The 26,861-nt window shown below is 57.3% G+C and overlaps 2 protein-coding genes across 2 annotated transcripts in view; both read left to right on the forward strand.

The window, feature by feature from the left end:
- Positions 1-26,861, forward strand: part of LOC309600986 (scavenger receptor cysteine-rich domain-containing protein DMBT1-like) — a gene marked incomplete at both ends in the record, with an annotated part of 121,119 nt that overhangs the window by 88,176 nt on the left and 6,082 nt on the right. The window lies entirely within an intron of this gene.
- LOC309600991 (uncharacterized protein) lies at positions 21,117-26,669 on the forward strand. Its single transcript, XM_082333728.1, has 2 exons — positions 21,117-21,188; positions 21,799-26,669. The coding sequence occupies exon 2, from the start codon at positions 21,809-21,811 to the stop codon at positions 26,375-26,377; it is 4,569 nt and encodes a 1,522-aa protein (XP_082189854.1). The 5' UTR covers positions 21,117-21,188; positions 21,799-21,808; the 3' UTR covers positions 26,378-26,669.

Consider the following 26,861-nt stretch of genomic DNA (forward strand, 5'->3'; position numbering starts at 1 on the left):
GCACTCATCCCTCCTCCTGCGCTGACCCCTCCTCCCTGCTGTCCCCAGGATTTTGCCCTCTGGTTTTAAGTGGTTTAAGTGCCTCCCCAGCACCCAAGCTGTGTCTGCTAGGAGGCTCCCCCCATTCCCAGCCGCATCTGCCCCGTTTCATCCCCACCTCCCCAGTTCCCAGCCTGCTCCGGGCTGTGGATCCGGCAGCAGGAGGGTTTGCAATGTTCACTTACAGAGGTTTGCACCCTCGGGAAAAGCCGAGCCCCATCTTGCAGGTATCCAAAGGTGAATCCCTGCTATACAGAGATCCCTCCAGGGTGCTTGCAGAGGGCAAGAAGACTCCTTTCCCCTGCCAAAATAAGGAGTTTCGGGTTGTGTACATTGAATAGCATGCTCTGGGTGGAGTCTATCCCAAAGTCACATTGCTGAAGCCATCATGTGTATAAAATGCACAGCCTGTATTCTGGGAGTATCACATATTATAGAGAAGAAGGGGAGGAAGGTCCAGAAACCGGGCTGTAGCCACTGAGATTAAGCTGCAAACATGCCCAGGCTTTGGGCACCCCTGTTGCATTGGCTCTCGTCCTGAGTTTAAGGGAATTTACAGACCGATCTCTGAGGCGGGCAATGGTTTAGCACGAACCCCTGGGCCACAAAAATGATCAAGGCCACAAAAATGATCCGAGGGCTGGAACACCTCTCCTATGAGGAAAGGCTGAGAGGGCTGGGGTTGTTCAGCCTGGAGAAGAGAAGGCTGCGGGGTGACCTTGTTGCAGCCTTTCAATACTTAAAGGGGGCCTACAAGAAAGCTGGGGATAGTCTTTTTAGCAAGGCCTGCTGCGACAGGACAAGGGGTGATGGTTTTAAACTAAAGGAGGGGAGATTTAGACTGAACACAAGGAAAAAATTTTTCATGACAAGGGTGGTGAAACACTGGAAGGGGTCGCCCAGAGAGGTGGTAGATGCCCCAACCTTGGAAACATTCAAGGTCAGGTTGGACGGGGCTCTGAGCAACCTGATCTGGTTGTAGATGTCCCTGCCCATTGCAGGGGGTTGGACTGGATGGCCTTGAAAGGTCCCTTCCATCCCAAAGCATTCTATGATTCTGTGATCCCCATGCTCATGCTATAATTCGGGTTTTCAGTGAATAGCCTTGTCACCTACAAGCAGCAGGATGGGGTGAGGGGATGACTGCGGGATGACTTGCGGGCTTTTGCCTCCCGAGGCTGGGGTTGGAGGCATGGCTATGGGGCAAGGAGCCTGCTGGGCTGGTGCAAGGGAAGCAGAGCATCGCCGAGCCCTGGGACCAGGACACTGGGCCAAGTGGGCTCCTGGCCGTGCCATTATCAGAGATGATGGAGCTGGGCACATTCACACCTGGCAGAGGGAGCAAAGAGGGGAGCTCAGCACCTCCCAACACCGCAGCCAAAGACCCTGCAGCCCCTTTCCCTTCTCAGCTCCTGGCCAGGGAGGAAGGTCACCCATCCTCCAGAGATGAGTCCTCTCCTCAAACCCCCTCCCTGGGCTGTCTCCACTCAAATCCAGCCTGCAGCCCCCCGCAACACCAGGCACAATGGACAGCAGCCATCGACATTTCTGAGATGACCCTGTGGGGCACACACCCCCTCTTTATGGCTGTGAGATGGGAAATGGCTACGTCCCATTCAGTCCATGCTGGGCTGCCGGCTCCCCAGGGCCACGGGCTCCCACAGCTGTGCAAGGCAAGCTGAACCAAATATAAAGAGTCAGCAAAAAAAGCAGTCCTGAAAGGATGCTTGGTGCTGCTCCCAGTGAGGAATGCGGCCTGAGAAAGGGCTGCCTAAGCACACAGCACTGGCATCTTCCCCACTGTGGCAGGAGCCTGCACCCCAGGGCTGAGCTGGGCACTTGGAGAGGGCAGTTTCTGGCCCCATGCAGTCCCCGTTGCTCAGATGGATACAGCCCAGGCCCTATATAAAATCCTTACTGCTTTATGGTGGAAGATGACCATTAATTTTCAGCCTTTTGTGGCTGCAAAGTTTAAGCCTTTCCTAAAGAGAGCTCCCCCATCTTTTCAATTCACCTTTCATGCCAAGAAGAGGAGCCCCAAAGGCTTCCCTGCCCACTTCCAGCTCCCTGTAGTCTGAACATCATCTTAGGGGCTGCAGGAAGGTTTGCTACCCCCCCAGTAACTAAGGTGTGGCCCTTGGTGTGATGCAGCATGGAGGCACAATGTCTTGTCCCCATGATTTGCTTGCACAGCTACTACCCTTCAACCTGGAAACATGAGCCCGGACAGTCCAACAGCTCCTTGTGGAGCCATGTGAGCACGATGCAAGAAGAGTGAAGCCAGAAGAACAGCGTGAGATTGCATCCCCGTAGGCTTGCATATGATGGGCTGGGTTGTGAAGGCCTGCAAGGTGTGAAATGCATGATGTTCATGAAATCACTGATGTCCAGGCTAAATAATTTTTGGCTAGTAACACAGTACACAAAGGGGAAAAAATAAAAAACCAAAACAGCGCTCCACTTTCAGCATTGCTATCCCAGCAGCTGCATTTTGAAACCCAACCCTCACTATATTTTTTGAGTGCAAGTGAAAAGGGGATCGCGTGTTCATGCTGTCAGTGGTGGGAGGGTGCAAGAGCTTTGCAGACATCACAGTTTGGAGAGGCTTGGACTGCAAGCCCCTGCCAACATCCCTCGCAGACCCATTTTTAAGGGTTATGTGAAGCAGAGACATAGAAGCAAGTTTGGGGTTGGAGGATGCCCATTTTGACCAAGTATTTGACCAAGAGATCATTGTATAACTTACCTTTAACTCTTACTTTAACTCCTGAGTAAGAGCTAAAGGCCAGTTAAACAGCATTGCCTGCTGGGTCTGAGAAGTGCTCGATCCAACCCATCCCATCAGCGGCACAGGAGACGGGGTCAACATGCAAACCAAACTTCTGACGGCCTCCAACCTCCTGGTATCTAGACTTCTTGCATTAAGCAGGTTCCCTTTAGCATCTGCTTTTAGCCACATTGTTCACACTTTTGCCTCATTTCTCTTTGAACTAGCTGACAGTATCAGGCCCCATGAACCTCCCTGGGTCAGCAGCTTCCAGAAGCTCCCAGCCCTTTGTGCAGTCTTTGGACCCGATCTAGTTGTGGTACACCCTTCCTGAGACATGGTGACCAGCACTACACACACTAAAAAAGAACCAGGATTGTATATTGCAGTGAAATTATACCCCCTGTTTTGTCCTCAATGCTCTTCTTAGGGTATACAACATTTTTTTGGGGTTTTTTGGCTGCTGCAGCACATGGAGATGATGATTTCAGAGAACTCATTTGCAGCTGGGTGAAAATGAGTTCTTGAAAATGAGTTTTTGAAAAGGAAAACATTCAAAGCCAGACATGGTGCACCATCAATTTTGTTACATCACATTGCACGGATGCATAGCTAGATGGCAGAAAATTGCCTTATTATTTGAGGGCAAGCAGTTGGAAACACTGTCCTGTGACTGCCCTGCAACCTTCCAAACTTGCTTGCACCTTCCAGGGAGAGCAAAGAGATCGCGTACGTGCCAAGAGCTTAGCATCGCAAACTGTTCTCTGCAAGGTGGGGATGCAAGATGGGAGAAGCCATCAGGATCTTCTCATGTGGCTCGTTTTTCTCTGCTAACTGCTCTCAGTGACTGTAATGGCAGCCCAGCACAGATATCTGCACTTGAGCACTCAGAAGTCTTTGCAAATGACAGAGGTCTGCACATGCCAACATCTCCATGGTTCAGCCCACCACAGCTGATGCAATGTGGACTCATCTTGTGCTACCTCTCAGCCTTTGCATCTCAGCATCTTCCACTGATCTGAAGCATCCGAAATCTCTCATCCTCCCCTTCAACAACGAAGTAATCTGTTGCAAACTCTGTCTAGATAAAGGTAAAGAAGCGGTCCCAGGGAATCACCTGAGCTGGGGAAAATCCATCAGCCATAACAGGAATGGAGGAAGCTCACAGCTTGAAAATTTTTAGTATCAATGGCCTGATGCTGGCAATTACGTGATTTTCTCCTGATGCCCCTCTCCCGGCAGCCAGGCTGTAGGACTCCCCAGCACCATCCCTGGACATCTGTGCTGCCACAGATGGGGATCCACCCCAGAGCCCCTAAGAATCCTTGTGGTTCTGGATCCACCACAGGCAGCCAAGCAGCCCCAGCTGCTCTCGCAGACCCTCCAGGGCCCGAATCCAACCCCACCAGGGGGGGGATGGGGGAGGAGGTGGTACTGGGGAGGGACCTAAGCTGTGCTCAGTGTCATGGTCATGACTGGGGAATAGGGGAGCAGGATATGAAGCAAATCGCTGCCTGCCCAGACACTGACCCCCCAGGGCCCGAATCCAGCCCCACCAGGGCGGGGATGGGGGAGGAGGTGGTACTGGGGAGGGACCTAAGCTGTGCTCAGTGTCATGGTCATGACTGGGGAATAGGGGAGCAGGATATGAAGCAAATCGCTGCCTGCCCAGACACTGACCCCCCACCCCTCATCTGCCCATCCTTGGGTGTCCTCCATACTGACCCTCCCCCAAGGGCCTCTTGAAGGAGCTCCCTCCCAGGGGATGATCACTGCAGTGATACTCAGGAGACACAAAAATGGATAGCCCATTGAGAAGCATCTCTGTTAGCAAGGGCCATTGCCTTATTTAACACCCCACAGAGAAGGCAGTGTGACTGATGGGTCAGAAGTGTCAGCATCCTGGGGCAGCAGGGCATGGACCACAGGTACCCCCAGGGTACCTCTGCCCGCAGAGGGCACTGAAAGGGACTGGAGGGACAGGCTGGAAAATGCGTGTAGGATCAGCACACCCCAACCCTGGATGTGTCAGAGACCTGGGCATGGGTGTCAGTTCCTTTTTGCAAGGTGCCCTTATGTCCCTCAGTGCTGTTAGACACATGCACTCAGCTACCCAGATCCCATTTCTACCCTTAAAAAGAGCTTTACCCCACTCCTAACCCTTTCTTGCCACCTCCATGGGCTTTAAACACAACCTGAAGGATGGGCAGGTTGTAGTCAAAGTTAGTGCCCAAGGAGATGTTGGGTGGTGGGTGGACTGCCTGTCCCACCACATTGGTGGCTGGATCTCCTGTCTCACCTCCCAGCCCTCTGCAAAGAGCCAACCGAGGATCCCTGGTCGAATATCCAGGTTGCATCAAACTGGAGCAACCCAGGCTTATCCAGAACAGCTCATCCACAGAGAAGATGAAGGAGCAGGAGGCTCTGCAGCAGCCTGAGATCACCACCCAGCCATGCATGGGAGGACCCTGGAGCTGAACTCCTCTAAACCCTGCCGGGAAAAGGCTGAAAAGGGAACTGTGCTTCCTAGGGTGGAGGTAGGTGGAGCATAACTCTGGGCCACAGCTTTAGGAAGGAGAAGAAGGAAAAGCTAACTTTGCAAAGCCTGCTGCATCTCCATTACCCTCCTTAGGGTCATTAGGGGAATGACCGTGACCCTTCTCATTAGCAGAGAGTAGGACCAAGGCAGTCAGGGATCAGCACAGGATGTTTTTGCGGCCTAAGGCAGAACTATTTGTTCTGATGTATGTTTTCATCTCAAATTGCCTGAAATAAGGTGTGTTTCAGCTAAGGGGTGTTTCTGCAGCATGAAAGGGACCATGTGTTGCATACCCCAGGTCATGGTGCCAGGACCTGGGTGCCCAGTGGGACAAGACCTGCTGAGATAGCTTTGGGAGACTGGATAAGGGGTGAAGGATCCAGCCCTGCTGTAGTCCCTACCACCCTCCAGAAGCAGCCCATGGAGTGCAGGACATCAAGGGGTGTCCTGGGGCTCTCAAAGCCAGGGAGAAACATAAAGCTGGTGTTACAGCAGAAGCATTCAGAAGTGGAAACACAGAAGTCAGTGTAGAGGACAGGATGATAAGAGATGGGGCACACCGGAAAGCCCAAGGCTATCAGCAGCTCACTGATCATCAGCTTGCAGGCCTGGATCTAGACAAAAACAGTTTTAGTGGTAACAAAGAACAAGTACCCAACACAGAGAAAAAGCCCCATATGCAGTCAGTTTGGGTGCAATATTGATTTACGAGCAGATAAGGGAAGAACAAAGTATGAAAGTATGTCAGAAGACATGTGAATCTGAAAATGGAAGAAGGTGAGGAGGAAGAAGAAACCCCATCAACATCACACTCTTCACGCGAAAAAGCTTGGACCCCTGATGACGCACTGCCAAGCCCCCTTGCATGAGGAAGACGTGCCATTGACCTTCAGATTGAGGGAAAAGCAGAAAAGTGAGCGTAGGACCTGGAAAAGTGGCAGAAACTAGGGAGTGTGTGCTCTGGGCAACTCCTTTTTAGTGCAATAGAGCCCAGGACCAACCCACATCCATGCAGGTATTAACTGAAAATTCCCAATATCACCATCAACTGGACTATGAAATGTTCACGCAAGGCTTACTACAAGTTTAACACAAAGAGCTACTACTCAGAGAAGCACTTCCACAAACCTTAAATGCTCCTCCGCACATACCACACCCATAGACTTGGCCATAGTCTTGTCTGGTCTTCCTTTGCAAGTGTCCTGCATGCTGTAGGATCAACTTTTACTCATCAGTTCTCTGAGCTTTTGGCCTGTTTGGGCTCTTCATGCACTCCTTGTTTCCCTTGGCAGATGCTTTCCACACATCGTGCAAGCCATCTTCTGTTTTCTGGCTTGGTCAATCCTCTCAGGGCACTCCAAGCCTTCATCTTCTAAGCCCCTGCAACCCAGCATGCATCCCATTTCCTCTCTTCCCCTGCCTTGCAGATGTTCGTGCTTTTACCCCACCACAGCCACCACATTGATCACATCACTCATCCTGTTTCCCTCTGGTTGGCTACCTATCTATTTTCCTGGTCCTTCATGAGCAGGACCGTCCTGCCAACACACCGCAGGGTGCTTGCATGGGGTCCTGCTTGGCTGCTTGTAGTCCCATACCACTTGGGTTGGCATGAGCCGCGGTGGTACCCAGTGCTTATTTCTATGACCAGAGCTTCTTAAACCTCCTGCCAGCATCCCCCTGCAGGGCTGACTCGCACCTCCATGCCCTCCAAGCCCTTCACAAGAAGCCCCTGTCCTCTCAGAGGCCCCAGGAGGTGGATGTTCAAGGACACAAGGCACAGGAGCGTGTTTGGGAATACAGCAGATGGAAGCGATCAGCAAGATCTAGTTGTCCTCATACAGATGCATCTAGTGACCTGTAGGTCCTTTGTCATGTTTGCCAGTCCCATATCAATGTCCTAGAACTAGGGCACGTTGGATGGCTCTAAATATCTACGTGAGGCCTAGACCGAGCTTTCAGGTGGAGTTGCAAACTGTTCAACTTAACCATTGTAGGGAAACAAGTGCTGGCATATACTTCAGGGTAAACTTTGCAGCCTCCACTGACTGGGTAGAAAAAAAAAAAGAAGAAAAAAAAACCTCCAATGAAAAATCCTCCAACAGTAAAACCCTGCTCAAGTCTTACAGAATGTTTTTATTTTCACAAATGCATGAAAGAAAAATTGAAAGAGAGAACCTGAAATATTTCTATGCATCAAATGTCTTCTGCGTGCAGACCATTGGTGCCGCACAGTGTGTGTCACGCCTTGTATCGCTCGTGGTGACTGACCAAGGTGGGCATGGAGATGGGTGATGGATCTAGTGACCTAGCTCTGTAGAGGTGAGGTGGTCCAGAGCTCTTGGTGAAAGAGCTGTGTGGTGGGACGGAGCTTCATCACTGGAGTTTTAGGTCTGGGCTCATCACAGGCTGCACTGAGCTCTGTTGTTGTTGGCATCCCCAGGAGGAGCCACCTTGGCTGCCGTTTGCTGTTCTCCAGGCATTGAGATGGACATGTCAGAGACAACCAGCTACTCCATGCGCACAAAACCTGCAGAGCATGGTGATTCAGTTGATGGTTTGCTCCATGCGGCCTGAATTTTCCCCTTGACCTACTGAGGATGTTTGCTCTGTTGGAGATGGCACAAATCACTTTGGCTTGGCCAACAACAGTGGCAGCACAGGGCGTACCACCATCACCCCTGCCAGCACTCAGACGTGAAGCCTGCTTTGCAGAAACCGCCCTTGATCCAGCATTTGGACCACACACAACACCTTTCATCAACGTGATGGATGTTCAACAAGACAACATGGGGATGTTCAACACGGGCAACCCCAACTGCTCAACCCCACTTTCCAAGAGTCTCCACCACGGCCTTAAAACTTCAGGAACAGACACAATTCCTGGTCTTTTCTCGCCCCTTGGGCTAAAGGTGGAACATCCCTTGCCAACGGGGAGCTAGGAACCCGTAGAGCCATCCTCTGCTCAGAGCTCCTGTCTGATGTACAGACAGCACAGGCAGCACAGGAAAATTCAGGCAGTGTTCAAGGAGGCTTCAAGGGCTGCCCACCTCCCAGCGTGTCCGTAACCCAGCAGGGAAGATGGTCCTGAAGTGAAAGGGGAAGAGTGGCAAGAAAAAGAAAGGGGAAAGGGGTGGGGAGAGAAGCGATCAAATCAGAAAAGGAAGTTCTTCTCAACACGAGCCACACGGAAAAAACCTTCTGCCCCAACTCTGCTGACATCAATGTTTTGAACAAAACTTGTTTCCAACCACACACCACTTCTGCAAACTCCGTTGCCCTCTTCACCTGCAGCAGAGCTCACCTAGGGGGGAATTAAAAGCCCTGTTTTGCATTTGCCTCCTCCTCTGGTACAGAAGAGCCCCACAGACCAGCATTGAGACTGGAGGGATGATCAAGACCAGCAATGGGAGCAGCAGCAGAGGCTGCGGAGGTCTGATGGTAACAGAGCCTGTGGGGAGAAAGCAACCATCTCTTCATCCAGAGCTAATTCAGGAGATGAACAGACATCACAAGGAAATGGGCACAGTGTGTGCCGTGGTAAATTTCCATTAGGCATCGGAAAATACTCTTTATCCCCCATGAGGATGGTTAAATATTGTAACAGAGACAAGAAAGGCATTTGGTTCTCCATCCTTGGGGACTTTCACATCTTCACTGGTCAAGGCCATGAACAACATGATCTAGTTGGTCTAATAGAGAGTGGAAGATTAGACCAGAGCTCTCCAGAGATCCCTTCTAATCTACATTGTTTTCTGATCGTATAATTCAGGAAAGGAGATACAAAGAAAGCTTCTGCTAAGATCCTGTCACCATCAGGCACAGTCCCCTCAGTGCTGTAGCATCTTTGCACTGGTCATGGCCATTCAATGCCCACATCCATGCACCATCTGGTGCATCACGACTGTCTATGCTTCAAGGGTGGACCGCTGGGGAAGCCAAGGCCATTCAAGGTGCCACCATTCTGCTCCAAGCAGGGCAATCTGCAGAGCAGCTTATTCCTGGTGGGCCCTACCAGGGCTGGACGAGTGCAGAATGGTCCCTTCTGCAAACCACACCCCATGGTCACCCGTTTCTCTCCTCAAAGAAGCCTGGGTGACCAGTTAAGACAGAGGGGCCTGTGGGATGTACTACCCATGTGGTACTCTCCCAAAGGAGACTGCATTTGAGTCCAGGTGGCTCCCAAGCAAATGCATCCAGTCCTGGATAACTCACTGGACACAGACATCCTTCTTAGAAGGACATGGAGGCACCTCTCTGTTCCCACTGGCCTTGAGGGGACGACAGAAGCCTTGAGGTTTGTCCAAAGCTAGGTGGGAAGAGAAGGGCAAGGCTGGATACTGGGACAAGTCTTTCCGACACCAGCCATGGCCCTTATCTTCCCAGCTCAGCCATGAGGATATTCCCCATGCTGTAGCTTTTCCTCCTGGAAGGTTTTCATCATAATATTTCTTATGGCCAGGATCATTCCCCTGCAACTTGTGCTGAGCGCATACTTGGGAACCCCCCTCCTGAGATGACATTGTTGGCCGTGGTGCTCAAGATGATTTCAGTGGGGTCTACAAACGTAGGACCCAGCTTGTGCTGAATGAAAGCCCTTCACTCTCCAGCGTGCACATCCCTGTTTCTGCCTCCTGAGCCACTGGCAGGCGTGCACTCTCCAAGCTTGAGCAAGATTACACCAGCGTAGAATGGTTTGGGTTGGAAGGGACCTTTAAAGGTCATAGAATCATAGAATCATTTAGGTTGGAAAAGACCTTTAAGATCATCAAGTCCAACTGTTAACCCAGCACTGCCAAGTCCACCACTAAACCATGTCCCTAAGCACCACAACTACCCATCTTTTAAATACCTCCAGGGATGGAGACTCAACCACTTCCCTGGGCAGCCTGTTCCAATGCTTGACCACGCTCTCGGTGAAGAAGTTTTTCCTAATATCCAACCTAAACCTCCCCTGGCATAGCTTGAGGCCATTTCCTCTCGTCCTATTGCTCGTTACTTGGGAGAAGAGACCAGCCCCCACCTTGCTACAACCTCCTTCCAGGCAGCTGTAGAGAGCAATAAGGGCTCCCCTCCTTTTCTCCAGGCTAAACAACCCGAGTTCCCTCAGCCGCTCCTCATAAGACTTGTGCTCCAGACCCTAGGTCATCTAGTCCAACCCCCCTGCAATGAGCAGGAACATCTTCAACTAGATCAGGTTGCTCTGAGCCCCGTCCAACCTGACCTTGAATTTTTCCAGGGTTGGGGCATGCCCAGACCCTTTTCCAAACCGATGGTGGCCATGTTACCTGAGCACACCACACAGGTGTCTTCCCCATGGTCACAGTTGTGTCCCCCCCATGGCCTGGCCGGGCAATCTGAGAGGGTGTCCTCCCTCCCCGTGCAGTTCATGTCGTCCAGCCAGACAGCATTGTGCCCTTGCTCAAACCAAGCTGCATCAGGGGCCGAGACCACCGTCCCACAGCCCAGCTGCTGGCACACAACCGTGGCGTCCTCTTCATCCCAGCTGTCACCACACACAGTCCCCCACTGATGTCTGTGGAGCACTTCACCTCTCCCAGCAGAGGCTTGAGCCATTCACCAGCCACAACACCACGGGGTCCGAAATGGGATGAGGCGGACACCGTTTTTGGAGGTGTCCTTCCACGCCTGTGCTGCTCATAGTGGCTAATGTACATTGCCCATTTTTTGCTCCTTTTATGCCATTGGCAACCTGGACCTTTGACAAAGATATGCTTGGTCCTGCCGTTGTATTGAACGGCCCCAAACACCGGAAGGACACCGGATATTTAAAGCTAGGCTTTAATTAATGTCAGCTAGAATAAGAAAACTGCTGAAATAGAGAAAATTCAGACATGCTTGCTGGAAAAGGATAAAAGCAGTGGAATTTGTAAAACTCTTCCCTTCCTGACCACTGGCATCTTTGTACGACGGGTCCCTTCTTCCTGCTGCTCTCGATCCAGCAGCTTTTGGTGGTTTTCTGGATTACAACTCTACATCTCACCTTCTAGATCCCTAAGTAAAGCCTCTTTCTTCCTGTCCCCTTGAAGGCTTGGTTGTGCATCTCTCATTGCTTTGCTCAGATTCTCATGCTCAGCATTTCTCAGGTTGCTCGGGTCCTCTGCACCCCTGGGGTTTCATCAGCAAGACCAGTCACCAAACAAAGTGGACAGACCTCTGCAGAAGAGTGACCTCAACTCTTCCGTGGGGTTTAGTGCTACGCAGGCTCAGAGGAGACCACGTCACCAGCAAAGTCACACTCCCCCTTTCCAGCCACACAGCCTAACACTGCCCTGAATAATGCCATTCGAGAAAAAAAAAAAATTACCTGAGCACACAACACCAGCATCTTCCCCATGGTGGCAATTAATGAGTTCCCCCATCCTGGACCTGCATTTGGAGAGGGTAGCTTCTGCCTCCGTGCACTCAGCATCACCCAGCCAGATACGGTTGGACACTGGCCCAAATGGAGCCGAGCCTGGAGCTGACATGGCTGCCCTGCAGCCCGTCTGCCAGCACACCACCTCAGCATCGCTCAGGTCCCAGCTGTTGTCACACACTGTCCCCCACTGCTGGTTATGAAGCATCTCGACCCTCCTGGAGCAGTGGCTGGAGTCATTCACCAGCTGGAGCTGAGCTGGTCCCGGAATTACGAAAGACATGTGGAGGTCAAACACGTATGTGTTTCTTGCTCGTGCATTGGAAGGTGGGTCCTCAAACGGTGGCCACGTGGAAGATGACGTGGAGACTGTCACTGGCATAAACATAGGCATCTGATCCCATTTTAGGTGCCCTCAGGCATCCAAGAAACCCAGGAGGAGGGGGTAGCCATAACACAGGCCTGAACGGGAGACCCACCCCCATCTGGAGTGGTGGCAGGTGGCCAGCGCATTGCAAGTGGCATGAGATGCTGGTGTCCTGGCAGTCCAACCAGATAAGATGGACCCAAGATAGAGAGGAGGTTCGACGGACTTTACGGTACAGTGGCAATGCGTATCACGTTAGGACCATGCACGTATGAAAAAGGAAAGGATGCTCATAACTGGTCCCTCAGCTCTTCTGCTAAGGGCTTATAGGGGAAAGCAAGGTGGTGGTTGGGGACTGACACTCGTTGTCCTGGAAGAAAGTCCTCCCAGTGGCCACAGAGAGCTGCTGCTCTCAGACAACCTGAGACTGGTTCCCATACAGAGGAAAGAGGCTTAATGTGAGCAGAGCAGAGACGTTTCGCCACTGAGTTACCCATGCGCCAACGTTGCTCCTTCCAGAGCTGCACCACGATGGAGTATGAGGCGGCTTACCCAGGCACACCACGCTGCCATCTTCTCGGTGGTCGCAGTTACTCTCTCCCCATGGTCTGGCCCTGCACTCAGAGAGGGCAGCCTCAGTGCTGGTGCAGATCACATCATCCAGCCAGATGGGCTTGCGCTCCATCCCAAACTGAGCTCTGCATTGTCCAGGTCCCAGCTGTCATCGCACACACCTCCCCATCGCTGGTTGTGCAGCACCTCAGCTCTCCCAGAGCAGCGATTTGAGCCGTTCACCAGCTGAACCTCAGTAGGGTCTGAAATGGAAAGACAGAGAGGCGTTGCCTTGTGGTGGTGGACCTAGAGATGTAGAAAGCAAGTGTTGGATGTGAGAGGGAGGATGAATCCCCATGTTCAGCATTTGTCTTGACTCAGAGTTAGAGATTTATGGATTCCCATGTGGAAAGAACATCATCAGAGATAAGCAAGGAACACTGGTCCCAGAGCTCCTACAGTGGTGGCACCCAGGAGCTCATCAGCAGAGGAACAACAGCTACCTGAGCACACCGCACCAGCATCTTCTCCATGGTGGCACTTGTGGACTCCTTTCGGCTTGGCCCTGCATTTGGAGAGGGTGGACTCGGTCCCTGTGCAGTTCACCTCATCCAGCCAGACGGGATCACGTTCCTGGCCAAAGTGAGCCAAGCCCGGGGCTGCGACCGCCACCCCGCAGCCCAGCTGCCAGCGTACCACCTCAGCATCATGCAGGTCCCAGCCATCATGACACACCATCCCCCACTGCTGCTGCTGAAGCACCATCGGGTCTGGAACGAAGAAGGACGCTAACCACCCTTCAGGAAGGGCTAGTGGAGATGATCCCAGGCATGGGATCTCATGCAGGACCGTGGCCCCCTCTACTCTCAGCTCCCTGATGTGACACCTTCACAAAACAGGGATTCCAGTGGGACCCAGCATGGTCATTCACACCATGGAGATGCTCAGTGGTTGTCCACTTGGGCTGAAAGTGAGCCAGGGAACATGGGAAAAGCAGCAGTGATGGGATCCCCCTTGCATCCCTTACCCTTATTACCATGATTATCATTAGTATCATTAGTATCAAGGGAATTATCATTCCCTTGCCCTCTGGAGGAAAGGGAGCTATGGCTCAGTGGTGGCACAGCTCTTCCTACAGACATGCGGGAGGAACACAATGGGGAGGGCCACCTGAGAACACCACCGCAGCATCTTCCCTGTGGTGGCAGCTGTGGATGCCCCACACTGGGGCTCTGCACTCTGCCTCCGTCCCCTGGCAGCTGACTGTCTCCAGCCAGATGTGGGCACAGCCCCTGCCAAACCTAGCCCAGCCTGGAGCAGAGATTGGAGCGCTGCAGCCCAGCTGCCGGCACACCACTTTGGCATCCTCCGTGTCCCAGCCATTGTCACGCACGGACCCCCACTGCCAATTTTGAAGCACCTCGAGAGGCCCAGCGCAGCGATTCGGGCTGATCACAAGCCGTAGCTCTGTGGGGTCTGAAGGGGGAATGAGACAAATGAATAAATGGGGGCATGGTGCATCTCAGCCCTCTGAAGTAGACACCCTGCTGGTGTTGGTGATGATGTGCAACTGTACAAGGTATGAGTGCATAATCATGCTTCCCCCATCCACACCAGCATCTTCAGCTGGAAGCAACAGAAAGACCTGGTTGTATTCAGGAGAAGGTAAAAACACTGTGGGATGCCTCACAGAGAGCGTTTCCCTGGGGCAATGCCAAGAAAACTCTTGGACATCCATGTCCAAACCATGAGCGTGCTTTGGAGGTCTGCTAGGGTGACTGCGTCTCCCTCAGACAACACATCTAACGAGGAAAGACTTTAAAAACCTGCGTTTATTTACTCTAGCCAAATGAAGGCTGGACTGGCTTGGCTCCATCAAGGAGGAGAGTCTTTCCATGCTGCTTCTCCGTTTGCTCTGCTCTACTGCAGCTCCCTGCAAATATTCCCTGAAGTCACCCAGGTTTTGTCTTCTGGTAAGACAGGGCTGGCATCCCATTGCAAGCTGGAGGGATGGGGGGGATGTCTTTCCATCTTGGACTACCTCTAGAGATCCAGAAGAAGCTTGGGACATAGAGAAGCCTGCAGCCACGCATGGCAAGCATCGTGGCCAAATGCCTCCTCTGACCACAGGCACTTCAATATCCAGAGCAGGTGTGTATGATAGACATGGCAAGCCACGCGAGAACCAACATTTTAAGGTGTCAGAGAGAGGATTACCACAAATGGGCAGGGGTGCATCCAGACAGTCCATTGTCATGATGCCTACTGAGGCAGAGCTACCTCAGCTTCCAAGCATTTTTGACTGTTGCTTGCAATGATTTTATACCCAAAGGAAAACAACATGTGCAGAGAGGGAAGCAAACTGGAATTAGATTCAAGCGTGTCTACAGAAAAACTTCTTCCTGAAGCCATGACCTGGACCAGGCTTACCTGAGCACGTGACACCCGCATCTTCACCATGATTGCGGTTACGGGCTCCCCAGGGCTTGAAGCTGCATTCAGTGATGGCACCTTCCATCCCTGTGCAGTTCACTTTGTCCAGCCAGATGGGCCCGTGTCCGTGCCCAAAGGGAGCCCTGCCAGGGGCTGACATGGCCAGCCCGCAGCCTAGCTGCCAGCAGGCCACCTCAGTGGACTACTCAAGTCCCAGCTGTCATCACACACTGTCCCCCACTGCTGGTTGTGGTGGAGCTCGACTCACCCAGAGCAGTGGCTGGAGACATCCACCACTCAGACCCGAGTCGGTTCTGAAAAGAGGCAAGCACCAAAACCATCTGGATGTCCCAGGAGAGGCGACAGGGCTGGAGCTGCCTGGTCCTTCAGTCATCCCAGAACCTCGCGGCTGGAGGGTGAGGAGGTTGCCCACCCAAAATGAGAAGAGCAGGCTCCCCTCGGGCACTCACCACCTCCCCAAACTCATCACCCTCCCTGGCAGGTGGCATCTGGATGGACGCCCCCTCTCACGCTCCCTCTTCCCTTCCCCAGCACACCCACCCATCAGGGGATTCTTCCTCCCTCCATTGGCAGGGCTGCAATGGAGACATCTACATCCAGGACCATTTCCAAGGTCTTCTGCTCTTTTCTCTACCCCTCCCTCAAAAAAAAAAAAAAAAGACAGACTATGATAGCTGGGTGCCAGCCCTGATGGGGCAGGAGTCAAGAGTTACCTATGCATTCAACACCAGCATCCTCTCCATGGCTGCAGTGATGGCTTCCCAAGACCTGGCCCGGCACAGAGAAAGGGCAGCTTCTGTCCCAGCACGGGTCACTTCGTCCGGCCAGATGGGCCCCAAGGCCTGCCCAAAGGCAGCCCCGAACAGAGCTGATGGTGCTCGGCCACAGCCCACCTCCCTGCACGTCACTTTGGCGTCCATCAGGCTCCAGCGGTCGTCGCGCACAGTGCCCCATTCGCCATCATGGAGGACTTAGAATCATAGAATCACAGAATCATAGAATCGTTAAGGTTGGAAAAGACCCTTAAGATCATCGAGTCCAACTGTTAACCTATCACTGCCAAGGCCACCACTAAATCATGTCCCTAAGCACCACGCCTACCCGTCTTTTAAATACCTCCAGGGACGGAGACTCAACCACTTCCCTGGGCAGCCTGTGCCAGTGCCTGACCACCCTCTCAGTGAAGAGGTTTTTCCTAATATCCAACCTAAACCTCCCCTGGCGCAGCTTGAGGCCGTTTCCTCTCATCCTATCGCTTGTTACTGGGGAGAAGAGACCGACCCCCACCTCGCTACAGCCTCCTTTCAGGTAGTTGTAGAGAGCAAGAAGGGCTCCCCTCAGCCTCCTCTTCTCCAGGCTGAGCACCCCCAGCTCCCCCAGCCGCTCCTCACCAGCCTTGTTCTTTAGACCCTTCCCCAACTTCGTTGCCCTTCTCTGGCCATGCTCAGCACCTCGATGTCCTTCTTGTAGTGAGGGGCCCAACACTGAACACAGTACTCGAGGTGCAGCCTCACCAGTGCCGAGTACAGGGGCACTATCACCTCTCTGGTCCTGCTGGCCACACTATTCCTGATGCAAGCCAGGATGCCACTGGCCCTCTTGGCCACCTGAGCACACTGCCGGCTCATGTTCAGCCAGCTGTCAACCAACACCCCCAGGTCCTTTTCTGCCAGGCAGCTCTCCAGCCACTCCTCCCCAAGCCTGCAGCATTGCATGGGGTTGTTGTGAGACTTCAACTCCGCCGGAGCAGAAACTTGAGCCGCCAGCCTGGTACAGGTCGAACCTGGAGCGGGTGCCTCTGCAAACACCCCCGGGAAGCAAACGGTCAGAGACTTTGCTGGGCATTGCCAACGCCGGCAGTGCTTAGGAGCAGGGGCTCCTGCCCAGCAAGCCTGGATGGCACCCAACAGGCTGTGCCCGTGAAGCAGTTCATCCCTGTGAAGCCAGGAGGCAACTGGGCTGAGAAATGGCCAGGGAGCTGTGGAGAGCTTTGGAAGGTGAGAACAGCATTTGGAAATGGCCTGGAGCAATGGTGTGAAGAGGCTAATTCTTCACAAAATTAATTAATGAATTAATTAAGGGAGTAATTCTGCCTACCTGTAGGGGCCAGATCCAGCTCAAAATTAAGGGTCCTACCTGCCAGTGGCCATAGGTACGTGTCTATCTGTGCGCTGGGTGCCTACACTCACTGTGCAATCAGAGGACACCCAGTCAACAGCAAGGGGCAACCAGTCAACAAGAAGTGGCTACCAGTCAACAAGGGGCAACTAGTCAACAGCAAGGGGGAACCAGTCAAAAAGAATGGGGAACCAGTCAAAAAGAACTGCCTACCAGTCAACAAGAAGGGACAACAGCAAGAAGTCACCATCAAGGGGCAACCAGTCTACAATGAGGGGCAACCAGTCTACAACAAGGGGTGACTAGTCAACAGCAAGGGGGAACCAGTCAAAAAGAATGGGGAACCAGTCAAAAAGAACTGCCCACCAGTCAACAAGAAGGGACAACAGCAAGAAGTCAACATCAAGGGGCAACCAGTCTACAACGGGGGGCAACCATTCAACAGCGAGGGGCAAGACAGTTGTCCTGCCTGCTGTTTAACCCTTTGATTGTCCACAGCGGCTGATGCAAGCGGTAGTGGGTGCATGTTCCTCACCCGAGCACACGACGCTGGTGTCTTCCCCGTGCCCGCAGTTCTGGGCTCCCCAGGGCCATGCCCAGCCCTCGGAGAGGGCAGCCGCCGTCCCGGCACAGAGTACGTTGTGCAGCCAGATGGGGTCTGCTCCTCACCCGTAACGAGCCCCGCTGATGGCTGCCAGCGCTGTCCCGCAGCCTGGCTGCCAGCAGACCACGCGCGCTCCATCGAGGTCCCAGTGGTCATCGCACACTGTCCCCCAGGTGCCGTTGTAAAACACCTCCAGCCAGCCCGTGCAGGAGTCAGGGCCATTCACCAGCCTGGACCTGACACTGGTGATGATGGAAAGCAAAGGGAAGGAGATGTTAACGGGAAATCATGCAAAAGAAGAGGCTAGGCAGCAGCTGGGAAAGCATCTTGATGCTTGTTGGCCAAAAGGAATGGGGAAGACCCAGCAAGAGAGAAAGACATGAACAATTATAATTTTATTATAATTATTTTCAGGGGGACACATGGCAGCTGGCCCTTGAGCAAACTTCAGGCTTTTCCAGCTGAGAATACAGTCCCTCAAAACCACGAAGGCCAAAATACATTAAGATGTTTTGCTAATTGCTTTTTAAGTGCTTGACTCTGCACAGGTTGCAGGATGAGCTCCCGAAGCACACCACCAGCAAGGGTAACTGAGTTGCAGGCTTTGTGGGAGTGATTTTGAGCAAGACTGTGCAGCCAGAGCACAAGGCGCCAGGGACCCTGCACCCACGGCTCAGCCTGGCTTTGCTGGATGAACAGCCTTAACCCTAGGGTAAGGCATGGAGCGGAGCAAAGGGCTCCTGTATCTTCTGCAAGCGCCCATCCTGCTTCCTCAGACCAGCCTGACCCAAAGCACAACACCGTGATATTTCCTTCCCCATCACAGGGCAGATAAATCCCATTCCTCCTCGGTTTTTGGCCATTCAAGCTCTATAGCCCATCATCAGTGCTACTGACATGGCAGCAACACGCTCACTGCACTTGGTTTCTACACCTTTCCCACTTTTCACTGCTTACTCCTAATGTGCTGTGCGACTCTACAGCCGTAAAAATTTCTCCCCTCTTCGTGGCATGCACCTTCTAGAAGATACTGGCACTTTTGAGGGAGCCTCAAGCCTTCTGTAGCCATCAGCTGGAGGAAAGCTGCTCGTTGCAGCTGGGCTTGGCAGGTTTGCGTCCACCCTACTTGCAGAAATACCCACGAAACCATGGGCGTTGCTCTACACGGGCACCTTATGAAGCCACGAAACCATGGGTGTTGGTCTACATGTGCACCTTAACTGTGAAACCATGGGCGTTGCTCTACACGGGCACCTTATGAAGCCACGAAACCATGGGTGTTGCTCTAAGCCTGCATCTTACAAATTTAAAGCAACCACAATGAAACCGCCCAGAAACAAAGAGGAGCAGCAGCACTCTGGCATGCCACGTCCTGAAATGCGGCATGCAACCCTGAGCCTGAGGTCTGGCCAGGTGATGGACCTTGCTGTCTACCTGGGTTCCTCCTCTGCTGGGATGAGATCCAGGCTGCTGGGAAGAAGCAGGAGGAGACCAAGGCTGCTGGGGGGGGGCTTTTCAGGGATCAATAGGGCACAGCTGGGGACACTTGCCGCTACCAAAGCCAGGGGTGCATAAGGATGGACAATACAAGGACAGACAATATAAGGGCAGATGATAGAAGGACTATATAAGGATGGACAACAGAAGGACAGAAAAGGTGCATGCGGCCATGCAGCAACAGATGTGGGGCAGGGAGGGGGAGCACAGGGGGAGATGTGGGGCAGGGAGAGGTGCAGGAGAAAATGGGGTGGATGTGGGGCAGGGAGAGGTGCCAGAAGCACAGGGAGAGATGTGGGGCAGGGAGAGGTGCAGGAGCAAAGGGGGTGGATGTGGGGCAGGGAGAGATGCAGGAGCAGAGGGGGAGATGTGGGGCAGGGAGAGGTGCCAGGAGCAAAGGGGGTGGATGTGGGGCAGGGAGAAGTGCAGGAGCAAAGGGGGAGATGTGGGGCAGGCAGGCGTGTGGCAGCCCCCCCCATACAGTTGGCCCAGGCCAGCACCCGCAGGAGGGTCCCCTGCCCCATGCCCAGCTCCAGCCCCACAGGGGACTACAGGGCACCCCAGACACAGGGACACATGGGCCACCGGGCCCCCGGAGACATGCTGCCGCCCATCAACCGGCCACCCCCGTCACCCACCTGCCCCCAGGGGACACACGAGACATTGGTGGCTCCAGGGTGGCTATGTCCTCTGTCCCAGTCCTGGGGGCTGCGAGCAAGAGGGGGAAACAACAGGGGGGAAAAGGGGAGGATGGGGGAGCATAAGCAGGGGGCAATAAGGGGGGGGGCAATAAGGGGACCGCCACCGCCTTTCTTATGGGAACTCTGCCCAAGCACATCCTGGCCCATCACTGTGTCCCTGGTGTCACGGCCTGGGGAGGGGGTGGCCTGCGGGAGAGGGGACATCACTGGGGGGGCTGGGGGGGGCTAGGGGGGACTGGGGACAAGGGAATCAGGGTGACAGAGCTCCTGGGATCCCGCCCCATATTCCAGTGGCACCAGGTCCTCTGGGAGGTCCTGGGGGACCCCCCAGCCCCCCAATTCCCCCCTGCCCCCCCCATAGTGCTCCAGTTGCCCCAACCCCCTCTGAGCCCCCCCAAATTCATCCAACTTTCTCCCAGCTCCTCCCAACCCTCCCTGAGCCCCCCAACCCCCCAGCTCTCCCTGAGCCCCTCCCCCCCCAGTTCCCCCAACCGTTCCCTGAGCCCTCCAAACCCTCTGAGCCCTCCAAATCCCCATCAGCCCCCCAACCTCCTGCGTCCCCCAGTTCCCCCAACCCCCCTCAGCCCCCCCAACCCTTCCCTGAGCCCTCCAAACCCTCTGAGCCCTCCAAATCCCCATCAGCCCCCCAACCTCCTGCCCCCCCCAGTTCCCCCAACCCCCCTGAGCCCCCCCAACCCTTCCCTGAGCCCTCCAAACCCTCTGAGCCCCCCAAATCCCCATCAGCCCCCCAACCTCCAGCCCCCCTCTCCCCAGCCCACGCCCTCCCTAACCCCTCCCGGCCCCCCTGAGCCCCCCCCGGCCCCCAATCCCTCCAACCCCCCCGGACCCCCAACCCCCTGAGCCCCCCAAATCCCCCGAGTCCCCCCGGTGACCCGCCGCGTACGCGGACCCGTTGTGGCGGAGACACGCCGTGCGCCCCTCACCACCCTCCCTCCCCGCTCCAAGATGGCGGCGCCACGGACTCCATTTCCCAGGAGCCCCGCGCGGGGCCGCCCCGGCCACTGGGTGCGCGCGGCGCGGCGGGGGGCGTGGCTCCGCGCGCGGCGCGGCCCAGTCGTTGCGCGGCGGCGGCGGCGGGCGGCCGGAGCGGGCCCTGCCCTGCCCTGCCCTGCCCCGCCGCGGCGGCCCCTCCCCGCGCCCTTCCCGGCAGGTGAGCGGGCACCGGGGGGGCGGCGGCGGCGGCGGCGGGGCCGGGGAGGCGGTGGCGGCGGCGGCGCCTGCGCGGGGCGGGCGGCGAGGGCGGGGCCTGCAGGGGCTTGAGGGGAGGCGGGGGCGGGGCCTGGAGGTAAGCGCGGGGCGGTGGGGGCGGGGCTTGAGGCGCGGCGGGGGCGGGGCCTGAAGGGAAAAGTGGGGCGGGCCGGGGGCGGGGCCTGAGGGGGCTTGAGCGGGGGCGGGGCCTGGCGGGGATCAATGGCGGGGGCGGGGCCTGAAAGGATTTCAGGTACGGTGGGGGCGTGGCCTGGAAGGGAGCGGGGCCCACGGGGGCGTGGCCTGATGGGAAAGGTTGGTCGGCGGGGGCGTGGCTTGCAGGGGAACACTGGCTGGTGAGGGCGGGCCTTCTGCGGTGTGGCCCCGCCCCCGCAGGTCAGGCCACGCCCCCGCAGCGCTGTCAGTGCGCCGGGGCTGGCTGCTCCCTCGCCGGTGAGGCCACGCCCCCGCGCCGAGGCCACGCCCCCTCCCCTGCCGGGCCGGGTCCCTCTGAATAGGGCGGGGGGTGGGGGGGTCGCACACCGCCCAGCCCCCCCTGTGTCCCCCCCCAGGGCTGTCAGCATGGCGGGAGCGACGCCACCAGTGGGGCCGGCCGTGTCCCGGGCCGGGGGTCCGGGCACAACCGACCAGCCCTACGCCTGCCGGGAGTGCGGGAAGGCCTTCAGGTGGTCGTCCCGCCTGGCCCACCACCAACGCAGCCACACGGGCGAGCGGCCCTACAAGTGCCCCGAGTGCCCCAAGGCCTTCAAGGGCTCCTCCGCCCTCCTCTACCACCAGCGAGGCCACACGGGCGAGCGGCCCTATGCCTGCCCCCAGTGCGGCAAGGCCTTCAAGCGCTCCTCCCTGCTGCAGACCCACCAGCGGGTTCACACGGGGCTGCGAGCTTTCGAGTGCGCCCAGTGCGGCCTCACCTTCAAGTGGGCCTCCCACTACCAGTACCACCTCCGACAGCACACCGGCGAGAGGCCCTACCGCTGCCCCGCTTGCCCTAAGGCCTTCAAGAACTCTTCCAGCCTCCGCCGTCACCGTCACACCCACACCGGCGAGCGGCCCCATGCCTGCCCCGTCTGCGGCAAAGCCTTCGCACAAGCCACCAACCTCCGGCAACACCAGCGGGTCCACACTGGCGAGCGGCCCTACGCCTGCCCCCAGTGCGGCAAGACCTTCACCCATTCCTCCAACCTCCTCCTCCACCGCCGCACCCACGCTAGCGCCCGGCCCCACGAGTGCCCGACCTCCGCCAAGGCCTTCGTCTCTGACGCCTGTCTGCAGAAACACCTCCAGACCCACGCTGGCCACGTTGCCATGCCACCGCTCCTCCCGGCGCCCGCCGCGGCACCGGTGATGCTCTGGAGGTGCTCTGCCTGCCCGCTGAGCTTCACCAGCGAGGAGGAGCTGCTGGGCCACCAAGGCAGCCACTCGGTGACAGCGGTGAGCCCCCCGGCCGCCCCCCACCGCTGCACCACCTGCGGCAAGACGTTCAAGAACAGCTCGGGGCTGGCCCGGCACCGGCACAGCCACGCTGCCGAGCGGCCCTTCAAATGCGCCATCTGCCCCAAGACCTTCACCCAGTTGGCTGGGCTGTTGGGCCACCAACGCAGCCACCCCGCCACCGTCCCACCACGTTCCCCCCCCAAGGCTCCTCACCCCCCAGCGGCGCCCCAGCCCACCCCGGAGCGCCCTTACCAATGCACTGAGTGCGGCAAAGCCTTCAAGGGCTCCTCGGGGCTGCGTTACCACATGCGGGACCACACGGGCGAGCGGCCCTACGCCTGCCGCGAGTGCGGCAAGGCCTTCAAGCGTTCCTCCCTCCTCCAGATCCACCAGCGGGTTCACACGGGGCTGCGGGCTTTCGAGTGCGCCCAGTGCGGCCTCACCTTCAAGTGGGCCTCCCACTACCAGTACCACCTCCGACAGCACACCGGCGAGCGGCCCTACCGCTGCCCCGACTGCCCCAAAGCCTTCAAGAACACCTCCTGCCTCCGCCGCCATCGCCAGCTCCACACCGGCGAGCGGCCCCACGCCTGCCCCGTCTGTGGCAAAGCCTTCGCCCAAACTTCCAACCTCCGGCAACACCAGCGGGTCCACACCGGTGAGCGGCCCTACGCCTGCCCCCAGTGCGGCAAGACCTTCACCCACTCCTCCAACCTCCAGCTCCACCGCCGCACCCACTCCGCCGCCCGCCCCTACCGCTGCCCGCTCTGCCCCAAGGCCTTCGTCATGGCCTCCTACCTCCAGCGTCACCTCCGCACCCACGCCCCCGGGCCCCACGGGACCCCCCGCTGCCCCCCGCCGCCCCCCCCCGAACCCCAGACCTTCCTGCTGGTGCAGACCCCCCAGGGACTGCAGCTCATCCCCAGCCCCCCGGCGCCCCCACGGAAGCTCCTCGTGCTGCCCAGCCCCCCAGCCGAGCCCCCTGCCTTCACCCTCCTGCCTGCCGAGGGTCCCCCGCCCCGGGCTGGGAAGGGTCCCCAGGCATCGGGACCCCCTGCCACCGGGCAGAGCATCCTGTTGGTACCCAGCACGGGGCAGGCGCTGCCCGGCGTCCAGCTGCAGGCGGTGGCGGGGGCCCCGGCGGGGGCCAGCGTCATTGTCCTGAGGGGTGGCGTCAGTAGTGTCCTCCCCCCACGGGGGCCGCAGCCCCCCGAGGTCACCGGCATCCAGCTGCAGGCAGCCGAGGTGACCAACGTCCAGCTCCAAGCTCTGCCACAACCCTTAGAGGTCACCAATATCCAGCTCCAAGCTGCCGAGGTGACAAATGTCCAGCTCCAAGCCACGGAGGTGACAAGTGTCCAGCTCCAAGCCCTGCCACAGCCTTTGGATGTCACCAACATCCAGCTCCAAGCTGCCGAGGTGACAAATGTCCAGCTCCAAACCCTGCCGCAACCCTCCAAGGTGACCAACATCCAGCTCCAGGCCAGCGAGGTGACCAATGTCCAGCTCCAAGCCCTGCCACAGCCCTTGGACGTCGCCAACATCCAGCTCCAAGCCAGTGAGGTGACAAATGTCCAGCTGCAAGCCCTGCCGCAGCCCTTGGATGTCACCAACATCCAGCTCCAAACCAGTGAGGTGACGAATGTCCAGCTGCAAGCCCTGCCACAGCCCTCCAAGGTGGCCAACATCCAGCTCCGTGCTCTACCACAACCCTCAGACGTCACCAACATCCAACTGCAGGCCTCAGAGGTGACAAATGTCCAGCTGCAAGCCCTGCCACAACCCTTGGATGTCGCCAACATCCAGCTCCGAGCCCTGCCGCGACCCTCTGAGTTCACCAACATCCAGCTACAGGCCACCGAGGTGACGAATGTCCAGCTCCAAGCCCTGCCACAACCCTCCAAGGTGACCAACATCCAGCTCCAAGCCCTACCACAACCGTTGGATGTCACCAACATCCAGCTGCAGGCCACTGAGGTGACAAATGTTCAGCTCCAAGCCCTGCCACAACCCTCAGACGTCACCAACATCCAGCTGCAGGCCACCGACGTGACAAATGTCCAGCTGCAAACCCTGCCACAGCCCTCTGAGATCACCAACATCCAGCTCCAAGCCCTGCCACAGCCCTCAGAGGTGCCCAGTGTCCATCTCCAGGCCACGGAGGTGCCCAACATCCAGCTGCAGACCACAGAGGTGTCCAATGTCCATCTCCAAACCACAGAGGTCCCCAGTATCCATCTTGAGCCCACAGTGGTGCCCGACATCCATCTCCAGGCTACAGAGGGGCCCAGCATCCAGCTTCAGGCCACAGAGGTGCCCGATGTCCAGCTCCAGGCCATGGAGGTGCCCAACATCCAGCTACAGACCACAGAGGTGCCCAACATCCAGCTCCAGGCCATGGAGGTGCCCAACATCCAGCTGCAGACCACAGAGGTGCCCAGTGTCCATCTCGAAACCACTGAGGTGCCTGATGTCCGTCTCGAAAGCACTGAGGTGCCCAACATCCATCTCCAAACCACAGAGGTGCCCAGCGTCCGTCTCCAGACCACAAAGGTTACCAGTGGCCACCTGCAGGCTACAGAGGTGACCAACATCCATCACCAAACCATGGAGGTGCCTAGTGTCCACCTGCAGGCCGCAGAGGTGCCCAGCATCCATCTCCAGGATGCAGAGGTGACCAGTGTCCAGCTGCAAGCCACTGAGGTGCCCAGCATCCATCCCCAAACCACAGAGATGACAAATGTCCATCTCCAGGCTGCAGAGGTGCCCAGTGTGCGTCACCAAACCACTGAGGTGCCCAGTGTCCATCTCCAAGTCACGGAGGTGCCCAGCGTCCATCTCCAGACCACGGAGATGACCAGTGTCCATCTCCAAGACACCGAGGTGTCCAGTGTCCATCACCAAATGATGGAGGTGCCCAACATCCATCTCAAGATCACAGAGGTGCCCAACATCCAACTGAAGACGATGGAGGTGACAAATGTCCATCTGCAGGCCACTGAGGTGCCCAACTCCTGTCACCAAATGATGGAGGTGCCCAGTGTCCAACTCAAGACCACGGAGGTGCCTAATGTTCAACTGAAGGCCACAGAGGAGGTGCCCAACATCCAACTCAAGACCATGGAGGTGCCCGACATCCAACTCAAGACCATGGAGGTGCCCAATGTCCAACTCAACACCGTGGAAGTACCCAACATCCAACTCAAGACTGTGGAGGTGCCCAACGTCCAACTCAAGAACGTGGAGGTGCCCAATGTCCAATTCAAGACGATGGAGGTGCCCAAAGTGCAACTCGAGCCCCGGGAGGTGACAAATGTCCATCTCCAGGCTGCAGAGGTGCCCAGTGTCCAGCCGCAGCCCCCCGAGGTGCTCGTGGCAGGGGGGGACCCGTCCTCCTCCCCGTCCCCACGGCTGGCGGTGGTGGGGGCGGCCGGGGGGCTGCCCCCCGTGTTGCTGCTGCGGGGGGCTGGGGGGGGACCTGCCCGCCTCTGCCTGCAGGCGCTGGCCCAGCTCCCCCCCCCCGGTCCCCCCCACATCCTCCTGGTGCGGGGTGAGCCGGGAGCGGGGGGCAGCGGCGGGGGGCAGCCCCCCATCCCGACCCGTGGGGCGGCCGGGGGTGGCAGTGGGGCAGGGGGGACAGGGACGGGACCCCCGGCCCCGGAGCTGCCCAATGTCCCACTGGTTCACACCTTCTGAGGGGGGGGGGGTGGACCCCCCCTAGGACCCCCCTGCGGAGCCGCCGCCGGGGATTCAGCCCCGGGTCCCACTGATGCACATCGGGGGGGGGGCCGGACCCCCACGACCCCCCCAGGACCCCCCAGGAGCGCCCAGGACCCCCCAGGATCCCCCACGGGACCCCCAATGGCCCCCCCCAGCCACCCCCGGAGCTGGGGGGGGGTCTTAGCCCTGGAGCCCCGGGGGGGGCGGGGGGGGCGCGGTCGGGCCCCCCGGACGGCTGGGTCCGCCGTGGGCGTGGTCAATAAACGGTGCCCCACCCACCCCGCGCGCGCCGTGCGGCACTTTCTTCCCGGCGGGGTGGAAGGGGGGCACCAGGGGGAGGCTGGGCCGTTGCTAGGGGCGGGGCCGGTCGCTAGGGGCGGGGCCGGTGGGAAAGGGCAGCATCCCTACGGGAGAGGCCGTCGCGAGGGGCGGGGCCTCTGCCCGGCGGCCGTGGGAGGGC

This window comes from Platalea leucorodia, assembly GCF_965183815.1.
Source record: "Platalea leucorodia genome assembly, chromosome: 27".
In the NCBI taxonomy this organism is placed as follows: Eukaryota; Metazoa; Chordata; class Aves; order Pelecaniformes; family Threskiornithidae; genus Platalea; species Platalea leucorodia.